General features: G+C 38.6%; 1 protein-coding gene across 16 annotated transcripts in view; it reads right to left on the bottom strand.

Moving 5' to 3' along the window:
- The window catches only part of plekha5 (pleckstrin homology domain containing A5), a 360,346-nt gene that overhangs the window by 36,014 nt on the left and 311,912 nt on the right, over positions 1–12,420 (bottom strand). For 11 of the 16 annotated variants that reach the window (XM_087999672.1, XM_043713467.2, XM_043713466.2 and 8 more), the window contains 6 exons: positions 8,655–8,735; positions 8,403–8,552; positions 7,467–7,568; positions 7,041–7,155; positions 2,310–2,362; positions 1,009–1,197 (listed from right to left, as the gene is read on the bottom strand). In XM_087999672.1, the coding sequence (XP_087855798.1) occupies positions 1,009–1,197; positions 2,310–2,362; positions 7,041–7,155; positions 7,467–7,568; positions 8,403–8,552; positions 8,655–8,735 (690 nt within the window). The remainder of the gene's footprint in view (positions 1–1,008; positions 1,198–2,309; positions 2,363–7,040; positions 7,156–7,466; positions 7,569–8,402; positions 8,553–8,654; positions 8,736–12,420) is intronic. The other 5 variants (XM_043713473.2, XM_043713472.2, XM_043713476.2 and 2 more) reach the window with 1 other exon arrangement.

Below are 12,420 nucleotides of genomic sequence, written 5' to 3'. Positions count from 1 at the left end.
AAATTGCATCTAGCCAATTGTGTTATAAGTGCTTGGAATGAGTTTATACTGACTTTCAAGAGCACTAAATCCAAGAGATACATGAACCCCTCCTTTAATGGCATCACAAACTAGGCTCTGCCATTCAAACTGATCAAAGCCATATTTCCAATAAATGGCCTGCTGAAATCCTGAGAACTTTATTTTCACATGTAGCATGCTGCTCCCTCCAATAACACAGATCATTATTAGGGAAGCTGTGTTTGTACAGTTAACGAGGCATTGACGTAACTTATTTGTTACTGAATTAAAGAAGATACATAATCTATAGTTTAAATTGGGTCTAGCAATTGCAGAAAATGTCAGAACTCATGGTAATCCAGACACAATTTGACATTAATAACTGCAGTATAACAGCAGCCTTTGTACCCATCCACTGATGGATTCCATTTTTAAAGTTACATATTAAGGTTAGATTCACTAAATGAGCTGTCCTGCTACAAAACAACTGATAGCCATCAAGCATGGAAATTAGGTAGTGGCAAAAATCCACCCCAAATTTTTTACTTTATTTAAAAACCTAAAAATATTTAATTCCATTTAATTTAGCACCAATACAGAAATCTTTAACAAAACTTTAATTCTTCAGTCATGTATTGCAAAAATGAAATAAACTTGGTAAAATATCTCTTAACAATTGCTGATCTTGGGACAGATTACTTAAAGGGAAAGAATCCCAAACAGTTAACTGAAGATGCCCTGAAAATGCAAATATTATGAACAAATTTTGCAGATACAATTCCACTTAAGATTATATTTTAAAAACTTGGGTTATTGGGCTACAATTACGCAGGACAGTTCATTTGTAACTACATCATTCAGGAATGATAATCCAATAAATGAAGCAATGACAAAGTGACCAACTAAAAAATGAAGCAGCAAAATAATCACATGACATAAAACAATGAGAAGGGAAATGTGGGAGGAGCAGGTTTAACAGGCAAACAGTGGCAATAATCAGCCACTTACAGAATCTGCTCCATGCTTTGGATCTTCTGGTTCAAGGTGGATCTTCATTTCATCTGGTTGATGTACCAGGTTTCTGGCAGAACAGGGCCAAATGATGCTCTCACTGGGATGAGGGGGAACTGTGGGAGCCCTCTCTGTCAAGTCATATAACTGGGGAAGAGGAGGGCGAGGAGGGGCTGTTTCATCTTCCTAAAGAGTCCATATAATAAATGCACTAACAGTTTGAGATATACCAGATATTCTTTCAATTTAAGATGTATGCAAATCAACATGACCATGTACCATCATTTAAGTTCAAATAAATGAGAAAGCAAATACAATAAAATTCATATGGTCTGGCATTTCACAAACCAGAAAGCTCCACCAATTGATTTCTCTGATCCCACCTTGATAACGAACAGGTAAAGATTTTCTGATGCTAAATGACAATGGACCATTGGTGGACAACATTGTGAAGACGTTCTGATGCAAGAAAGAATCCAGCTGCTGTTGGGTAACCTTGTGACATGAAAGCTGGACTGTTTTAATGCTTGAAGGGCTGTTTGAGGCATTTTCCTTTACTTAAGTGGTGAATACCTTTCTCTGGTTTTGTATCACACTTTATCGTGGAACAAGAGGCTTAAATGATTTATTTCAACATGCCATCAGAGAAACTAAAGATAGCAAGCAGAAATCACGGATATGCGGCACACAGCACAACAATGGATGGGGGCCTGTGTCATTGATGTCTGACTGTCATATTCAAAACCCATCATGAAGAGATGTTTTGATTATTAATTGGGAGCGATGGTCACTTGTGAATATAAGAAAGCAGAATGTATTGTGCTTTTTGTGACCCTTTTTAGTTTGCCAGCACAACACAGTCCAGGTGCATTCTGGATAGTACAAACTTTTACTGCAATGTTTTATAATCTATTCTTCAATTCAAAGTCATCCCGTTCAAATGATTAGATAATTACGAGACTTTTTTGGCATTGACATTTTAATTATGTTGGCTAATTTGAACTGCTGAAATTTCAATATTGTGTCAAAGTAACTTTGAATAACCAGAGTAGGGTGTCCATTATAAATAAGAATGGATGAGGAGTACTTTTTTCTATTTACACTCCTCCACCTTTTAACTTTTGAAAAATAAATATTCTCCAACAAGTAGAACTGTTACCAAATGAAAGTTCTATCTTTGTGTTAAAATATCAGGTATTAATTCGAGACTGTCTAAACTTCATCTACAGATTATAATCAAAAGTTAACCAAAGATTTTTCTTCCCACAACAACCAGTGACTAAGAATAAATTGCTCACCTCCTGCCTACACCTTAAAGTAGAAGCAGTTCCAGGTTGTGAGCCAGCAGTACCTAAAAGAGAAAAAAAAAATTTAGATGTTTTGAAGCCACAGAATTTTGAATAAAATTCTTGCAATATTTACTTGTGGAAACTCATCTTATTTTTGAATTCTATGTTATGTACTACTATCCTGGAAAATGTTTTCAAAAAAATTACTTAAATGATCTTGTCCAAAGAGTGCCCTGCTTTCTGTTTAAGTAGAGCACAGAGATAAGCAAGCAGTTTTCCTCTTAATTTTCCATCCAGAATAACAGGAAGAATGATTCCTGATGTGATCCATCCAAAAGGCTTAGAGAAACTTAAGTTTTGTGAGCATAAACACTGGATTTAACTAAGTATAACAAGTATTAAACAACAGATTAAAGTAAGCCTGAAAAACTGCTTATACAAAATTCAGTAGGGTGAGCACAATTCAACAAGAGTGAATGTAAATACATAACATATGGACAAATGAAAAGTGCAGGAAGGCCTGCCAGGAGCAGCACCAGCATTCCGAAAAATGAATTTTCAACTTGATGATGCTACGAAACTGCACTACTCACATGCCAAACAGCATAAGAAGCAAGACACTGACAGGGCTAAATGAATCCACAATCAACAGATCAGATCTAAGCTCTGCAGTCCTGTCACATACAGTTGTGAATAGTGGTGGACAATTAAACAAATCATTAGAGAAGGGTCTCCATAAATATCCATACCTTCAATGATTGGAGAGCTCAGCACATCAGTGCAAAAGATAAGACTGAAGCATTCATAACAATCTTCAGCCAGGAGTGCCAAGTGGATGATCCTTCTCTGCCATCTCCAGAGGTCCCTGGCATCACAGACATGAGTCTTTTGCCAAGTCCATTCACTCAATGTGACATCAAGAAAGTTGGAGGCACTGGATACTGCAAAGACTGGGTCCAGACAACATTCTAGCAAGTGAACTGAAGACTTATGCTCCACTTGCACATTATCCAACCACATCTATTATATCCGTTGCTCGCGATGTGGTCTCCTATATACTGGGGAGACCAAACACAGACTCGGGGACCAGTTCGCAGAGCATCTGTGCTTTGCATGCACCAACCTTTCAGTTGCTATCCATTTTAATTCCCCTTCCCACTCCCCTAATAACAAGTTTATCCTTGGCCTCTTCCACTGTCAGAGTGAGACCAAACGGAAACTGAGGAACTACACATTATATTTCTCCCAGGAAGCTCACAGCCCAATGGCTTCAACACTGACTTCAGCTTGAAATCCCTCCTCTCTCGGCCTTATCCCATGTCTAGCCCCACCCCTCCTCCTCACCTGCCTGACCAGTCCTAACCTGCTCAGTTATCCACTCCACCCTTTCCATTCGCCAATCACAACAACCCCCACTTGCTTCTACCTATCACCATCCCACCTATTCTTTCCTCAGCCCCACCCCCCTCCCTCGACATACTTCTGGGCTCCCTCTCCCTCCCCAGTCCTAACGAAGGGTTTTAGCCTGAAATGCTGACTTTCCTGCTCCTTGGATGCTGTCTAACCTGCTGTGCTTTTCCAGCTTCACATCTATTGACTTTGGCTTCCAGCAACTGATATAAATTCACAAGCAATGCTCAGCAGGATAGTTACAGAAAAAAAAAATCTCAAATCAGCCATGACTAAAGTTAGAAAATCTACAGGAGAGCTGCAATTTAAATATTGCAACTTTGGCACAGCAAAGAAATAACTGATTGGGAGGTACTGGTCGAACTTGAGGAAAAAATACATACTCATGGATTCTTGCCCAAAATATTGGATGGGTAGACTTCCAAAAAGTCTACATCATGTTACTGCATAGCAGATTTTAAACAAATGGAGTAAGTGAACAAGTATCAGAATGGAAATTAAGTTGGCTACAAAGTTGTATGTAAACAGTTAAAGATAGTTACTTAGATTGGCAAAGATGGGAAGTGGTGCCAATGTTATGTACATGCACAATTTGGACTTGGCAATTATTGAGAAAATTTTCAGGTTTGTGGATGACATTTTGGGATGTAAGTAATACAGAGAAGGACTACGTTAAGTGTCTCATAAACTTGAAGAATAGGTGTGAAATTAGAATATGAACTGCAATATATATACAGCTTGGCAAGTCAGTGTCTAAATGGTCAGAGGAACACAAGAACCTGATAGACACAAATCACTGAAAATAATGACACACATTACAGGGTGACATAAAACCAAAGCAAATGAAGTATATGTATTTCTTTCTGAAGGGCTAAATTTGAAAATCAGGGAGGTTATGTTAAACTTACATAATTTGAAGAGCTTGAATTGTTGTTTCTGACATCCACAGAATAAAAACGGAAAAAGAAAACATTTATACAGAGGCTATATTGTGTGTTTAAAAATGAACAGTATCACTGCGGGAGTTACAAAGAAAATAAACTAGAATACCAGAATTGACTTTAGGGTTCAAGAAGAAATGACTGGAGATAACGATATTAAGGTACATAGAACATAGAACAATACAGCGCAGAACAGCCCCTTTGGCCCTTAATGTTGCGCCAACCTGTGAACAAATCTAAGCACATCCCCCTACACTATCCCATCATCATTCAAGGACTGTTTAAATGCCCCTAATGTGGCTGAGTTAACTACATTGGCAGGCAGGGCATTCCACACCCTTACCACTCTCTGAGTAAGGAACATGCCTCTGACATCTGTCTTAAATCTATCACTCCTCAATTTGCAGCTATGCTCCCTCATACAAGCTGATGTCATCATCCTCGGAAAAAGACTCTCACTGTCCACCCTATCTAATCCTCTAATCATCTTGTATGTCTCTATCAGATCCCCGCTTAGCCTTCTTCTCTCCAATGAGAACAGACCCAAGTCCCTCAGCCTTTCCTCATAAGACCTGTACACCAGACCAGGCAACATCCTGGTAAATCTCCTCTGCACCTTTTCCAATGCTTCCACATCCTTCCTGTTATGGGGCGACCAGGACTGCATACAATACTCCAAGTGCGGCTGCACTAGCATTTTGTACAGTTGCAGTATGACATCACAGTTCCAGAACTCAAACCCTCTACCAATAAAACCTAACACACCAAATGCCTTCTTAACAGCACTATCAACCTGGGTGGCAACTTTCAAGGATCTATGTACATGGACACGAAGATCCCTCTGCACATCCACACTACCAAGAATCTTTCCATTGACCCAGTATTCTGCCATCCTGTTATTCTTCCCAAAGTGAATCACCTCACATTTATCTGCATTGAACTCGATTTGCCAACCTCTCAGCCCAATTCTGCAGTTTATCCAAGTCTCCTTGCAACCTGCAACATTCTTCCACACAGTCCACCACTCCACAGACTTTAGTGTCATCTGCAAACTTACTAGTCCATCCACTTATGCCTGCATCCAAGTCATTTATAAAAATGACAAACAGCAGTAATCCCAAAACAGATTTTTGTGGCACACCACTAGTAACTGGACTCCAGGCTGAATATTTTCCATCAAACACCGCTTTCTTAAAGAAAGCCAGTTTCTAATCCAAATTACTAAATCACCCTCAATACCATGCCTCCACATTTTCTCCAACAGCCTACCAGTCTTCAAGTTCTTAAAAGTTTTTCTTTCTTTTCAACCTTTCGTGAGTTTTGGGAATGATGACAAGGCCAGCATTTGTTGTCCATGCCTAAATTTCTTGAACTGAGTGGGTTGTTTAGGCATTTCACTGAGGGCAGTTAAGAATCAATGCTGCAGACCTGGAGTCACATATAGACAGACAGGATAAGGTGGCAGATTTGTATCCCTGAAGATAACAATCACAAGAGCTTCAGTGATACCAATAGAGACATTAAGTTTTGCTTCCATTGTTTTTAAGTAATGAATTTGAATTTCTACCTGTTGCAGTGCTGGGTTTTGAACTCTAATCCCCAGAACGTTAGCTGAGGTCTCGGGATTACTAGTCCAATGACATTCGCACTACTTTACTGTCTTCCTTTATAGGGTAGAGACAGTGAAAAGGCTCCTGCTTGTGTGCGAAGGAGAGAAGTCCAGAATTACAGCCCAAAAATACAAGACAGTCACTAATAAATCTAACAGGTGATGGAGAAGTAACTTCTATACCTGTACGATTGGAAAGTGGAACTTGCTCCCACGCAGAATAGATTAGTCAAGTTGCAAAGATGCATTTAAGGGGAAGCTACATAACCACAAGGCAGAAGGGAATATAATGGTAGATGAAGGTGAGTGGGAGGAGGGTCTTGAGCATAAATATTGCAAAGGATCTGTTGGATTGAATGACCTGTTTCTGTGCTGAAATACTTAAATATTGACCTGTGTTTTTAACTTTAGAATGGGAGGCAGGAGACCATCTCATTGCACGTATCCTATCCAACACAAGGACAGATTGATAGTTGTGCTAATTACTGTAACCCATGACATCAACAGAACTAGAAAGGCCCTGTTAAGTGAGAAAACTACAATTTTGGTTCATCAGTTCAAAGCAAACAAAAAAGCAGTTCAAGAGTTCATAGCGTAACTAACAAGCTGATTTCAGTCTTTGTGGATAAACTGAAACTTAAACATATTCACAGTGGAGGGTGGGAAATAACGAAAAAGAAAATAAAACAACACTTCAATTCGTTACCTCTACTGGAATCCACAACAGCTACTACTTAATTACTTGAAATTCTGACCTAGAACAGGATTGGCTTTTCTTACCAGTGTTGCTAGAGTTCCTTCTTTGCTGTTTACTTTTGGTGAGTCCTTCCATAACATCATCAATTCTCCAGAGCTCCTTTTGAATCTGAGGGCGTTGCTGAGCAGTTAACTCCACCTTGGGAAAAAAAGTAAAGATCCTTCTGACAACAAATACAGCAGTCATGAACACAGATGTTTTATCATGCATGAAATGCATTAAAGAGGTAACAAAAGTGTTTCTGACAACAGTGTTTGGTTAGGCGTGCTGTATGCAAGGATGTAATGCAATACGGTTGTCATAAATTGGATTAAGTATAAGGAAACTGGTGAACAATGTGCCGACAATTGTGCTATGCTGGAGACGTATTTGCTGGAAAAAGAGATTATGTTATTGTTAGTATAAACATGCTCAGACATCAGATCCATCTGTCCAAATACAGCCAGTACCTGAACTTCATCACATCTGTCTAGTTGTTGTTGTAAGTGGGTTCTTGCTAGAGTTACGTCATACTCTAACTTTTCATACTCTTTCCATGTTCTTTCCAGTTCCTAAATCACAAAGTACACAGTTTAAACAGTAGAATTATTTCATTTTTAAAAATGTACAATCGGTTCCATTCTTAAAAACAATCCTATATGCTATACACCAGGATTAACTTAATTGGGAAAGTTGTAATCTTACATTTTGAACTAAGATGAGGCAAATCAAAATCAAATTCACAATCTCTTTCTTTAAATTTACTGAACAAAACAATTTGAAAAACAATCTGCACTTACAAAGGAATGGAATATCAAAAAATTGTACATATGTTTTAGCTGATTAAAAACTTTGGCAGGAGATTTTAATCTTTCAAAGATTTAAATTCCTAAAAACGTGAAATTCTAAAGGAACAAATGGACATATTTCTGGTTTAAAATGGGTGGGTGAATAACTTCTCCTCAACAGATGGGTCATAAATGTGAATCTGGGAAAAGGCTTCCGATTTATGGCACTCAGATTAGCCACAAGGTGGGGTGCAAGGGCTGACTATAGCAACTTCTTCAGTTTATGTGCTGACCAGCTTCCCTCCACAATTTTGGGAATCAAGTGAAATGCTCATTGCCTCCCTGTTAATGATACAGCAAAAGTTTACATTGGCATAATCTTGTATTAATCAGCTCTGCAGAGTATGGTGTGCTAAAGTGATACTCAAAAGGTTACATATAATCAGAAAAGTCCTGAAGTGTTTTGAATACATATCCTATGCAAAGTAAAAGCTCACCAACAGTTTATGTGGGAGTTTAACACAAGAAAAGAACATTTGAAAAAGAACTACAAGCTAAAGCAGACCTGGCCTTCAGACTTTACTACAAACAACAAATGGCATAGGGACTACAACTCACTGTGGTGGTTCTTGATATCTCCCGGCAAGTGCTGAGCAATCCATTTTGTAAAACATCTCTTTGTAAGGCCACACTTTGCACGACAGTAGGATTTTCTGCATTCATTTCAATCTCCTGACTTGCAGCCAGTAAAGCTTGTTCAAGTGTATGCTGCAAGAGACAAAGCAGTATGCATAATTTAGTCTGAATTCAATATATTCACTGGAGATATGTATTATGTTGAAATGAAGTAATTTGATCATAATTTCTTACTTTTTCCTTATGCAGCTGCTGCAATTTCTCTTCTTGCTCACAAACAACCTTATCCTGCTCACATAATTGGCTCAGTTTACCCTACAACAGAAAGCACAAAGATTGACAAAATAATAATAACTCTCCACCAGAGCAGCACATGGCTTTAAACATTTCTTCAAGTTCAGCAATTGCTGAAAACATAAATCAAGAAAAATGTGAACCTAAGTGTTTCTTTCTAACAAATTTCTGGAACAACTCTTCCTGTCAAAGCAAACCAGCATTCCCTGCTTGAGAACACTGTAATCTCACATTTTGAACAAAGACAAGGTAAATCATAAGCAGGTTCATAATCTCTTCTGGTTTATTGAACAATATAATTTGAAAAATAACCTGCATTTGCAAACTAATGGAAGAGCAAAATATTGCTTTTATGTTTTAGCTGATAAATACTTTGGAAGATTAAAATCTCCCTACACAGATTTAAATTCTTAAACAATGTGGAATTCTAAAATGATAAATAGACTTACTTCTGGTTGAAAATGGGTTGGGCGAATAACCTCTCATCAAGAGATGGGTCAAAAATGTGAGTACAGTTAGCAAACTGCATACTACTGATTTTATCATCTATTTCAATGTAATCACTGTTTTGGGTTTGCCCTGGCTCAGAAAAGTGTGGCCAAGACAAGTGTCAGAACTATCAGATTCAGTAATGATGTTTATTTCCCCCCAGCACAGCTTGTGGAATAGGAGGAAGTGTAATCTTTTCCACCAACATCCCCAAGAAACCTACCACAATCTTCCCTTCAGTGGTCAATCAATTTCTTCTTTCCAGCCTTAAAGTCCTTCCTTTTTTGTAGTCATGCTGCAGCTGTCTAGCATCAGGCTTCCCAGCCTAAAGAAGTCCAGCCCCTTAATCTGGACATTTGAATGTATGAGTTAAGAGTAGAAATATGAAAAAATTCTGATGAAGAATCACCAGACTTGAAATGTTAACTCTACTTTCTTCCTACATGCTGCCAGACCAGTTTCACCAGCAATTTCTGTTTTTGTTTAAGAATCTATTGACTTTGCCCTTAAAAACATAAGACTCTCTGATTCAATGCCTTCGCCATCTCGAAGGCAGAGTTTCAAAGTTGCATCATCCTTCAAAAATAAGCTCTCTGAATCTCTGTCCTGAAAGGGTGAACAAAAAGTTTTGAACATTGTCCCTATTAATGGACCCATCCACAAGAGGAAATAAGCTTTCTACATCCACACTGTCAAGACCATTTCAGGATCTACTCTGTTATTATTACCATACATTATTGTTATATCTGTTATACTTCAATCAAGTGGGTGGTACGGTGGCTCAGAGGTTAGCATTGCTGCCTCACAGTGCCAGGGGTCTGGGTTCGATTCCCGCCTCAAGCAACTGTGTGGAGTTTGCACATTCGCCCAGTGTCTGCGTGGGTTTCCTCCAGGTGCTCCAGTTTCCTCCCACAATCCAAAGATGTGCAGATCAGGCGAATTGCCCATTCTAAATTGCCCATAGTGTTAGGTACATTAGTCAGGGGTATATATAGGGCAGGGGAATGGGTCTGGGTGGGTTACTCTTTGGAGGGGCAGTGTGGACTTGTTGGGCCGAAGGGCTTATTTGCACATTGTAGGGAATCTAATCAAGTCATTTTTCACTCTTCAAAGAATTGGACCAGAAATGTTAACTCTGATTTCTCTGCATAGAAGCTGCTACATTGTTGAGCTTTTCCAGCAATTTCTGTTTTTGTTTCCGATTTCCACCATTCGCTGTCCTTTTGGTTTTTACTGTATTCTGCGCTCTGTACGATCTGCCAGTACAGCACACAAAACAATACTTTTTTCTGCATCTTGGTAAATGTGACAATAAATCAAACTCAAATCCCAATTTAGCTTCTTAAATTTCAGGAAGTACAACCTTATTTATTAACCTCTTCCTATCATTTAACCCTTGGGAATAAATTATCATTCCAGAAAATCCACACTTCACTCCCTAATGTGTGGTGCTTACAGTACCCCAGGTGCAGTGTAACCTACGGCTGAAGTAGATTTCTGACCTTTTGTATTTTATTTTATTTCCCAAGATGTAACATGGATAGATGTTCCCTGACATACCATATCAATCAAATTTTAAAAAACTCTACTATATTCATTAGGTACATCTACTCTTTATAAATCCACACTAACCCTTTGATCAGGTGGAATTTTTTAAGAACCGAAAGAACTGCGGATGCTGTGAATCAGAAACAAAAAGTGAAGTTGCATGAGCTGCTGAGCTTTTCTGACAACTTCTGTTTTTGCTTGTGAAAATTTTTAAGGTTTTGGTAATCCGGTTATTTTAGATTCTGGTTTCAAATGAAACGGTTCTAAATCTAAAGAAAACATTCTCAGTCAAGCTTTTTAGTTTTCTAGGTGAGAAAGGGAAGTAAAAAGAAAATAGTGGATAGAATTAGTGGATGATCATTTCCTTGGCAATCTAAGATTCATAATTGAGTAATCAATTGACCAAGAATATTAATTAAACATAAGACAGAAATAAAGCATTTTTGGTAACAATAAGCAATTTTGGTACTGCATAATTTTTATTAAGGAGGCAAATGTATTTTTGACATATATCACACAATACCAGGCTATAGTCCAACAGGTTTATTTGGAAGTACTAGCTTTCAGAGCACCACTCCTTCCTCAGGTAGTTGTGGAGCAGGTTCATACGGCACCAAATTTATAGCAAAAGACCACAGTGGCATTCAATTGAAACAATATATTGAACAAACCCAGATTGCTGTAAAGTCTTTCATCTGTAGAGAGGGTTGCAGCTTTTGGCCATTAATATGTAATTGCCAGAACTTCTTTAAGTCACATTCTCTACATAACTTTTCAGATTTTATTAAAACAAAAGGTGTCATCTCAGCTCAGACAATGTACTAAAGGTGTGAAGTTAGAGTGTCTGTAGGCCAATCTTGAGACAGACTGTTTCTATTTCCAAAGTAGGAGTTTATAAAATATTGCACGGATTGACTACCTGAGAGTTGTCTGCTTTTTTGAGCAAAATAGAATTTATCTGCAAATACAATTCTGCAAATGCAAATTCACTGTATAGACATATATGTGTGTGTGTGTGTGTGCATGCGCACGCGCCCATGTGAAGGGGGGGGGGCGGGGAAAGAGCGCACGCACGCAGGTGTGTGCATGTGAGTTTGAGTATGCGTGAGAGAATGTGTTTGCATGTGTGCTTGCTTGATAGAAGTGTGCATGAGTGTGACAGAATATAAGCCTGTGAAATGTGTGCGCGTGGGTGAGAGTGGGGTTGTACGTGGGTGTGTCTGAGAGAGTGTCTGTGTATGTAAGAGTGTGTGTCTGTATGCACGAGACTGTATGGTGTAGTGTGACCTGAACCCAACGTTGCGGTTGAGGCCATCCTCATAGGTACCGAAGTTGGCTGTCAGCCACTCTATGTTGTTGCGTATCCCAAAGTCCGTCTTGGAGGATGGTCACCTGAAAATTTGAGGCAGACAGATAGACTCGAACCTCACACCTTTTAATACATTGTCTGAGCTGAGATGTCACCGTTCTTTTTAAAATAAAACCTTAAGTTATCTTGGGAATGTGACTTGAAAGAAGTTCAGGGATTTACATATTAATGAACTGAAAGCTGCAACCCACTCTTAAAGATGAAAGACTTAACAGGAATCCATATTTGTTCAATATATTATTTCAAATGCATGCCGAATGTTTTGCTATAAATTCGTTATCTTATGATCCTGTTGCCTGA

The sequence above is a fragment of the Chiloscyllium plagiosum genome, unplaced genomic scaffold (genome assembly GCF_037043375.1).
Source record: "Chiloscyllium plagiosum isolate Xiang-an unplaced genomic scaffold, Cpla_swu_hap1 HiC_scaffold_23, whole genome shotgun sequence".
Taxonomy (NCBI): domain Eukaryota; kingdom Metazoa; phylum Chordata; class Chondrichthyes; order Orectolobiformes; family Hemiscylliidae; genus Chiloscyllium; species Chiloscyllium plagiosum.
This window is presented reverse-complemented; position numbering and strand designations above follow the sequence as displayed.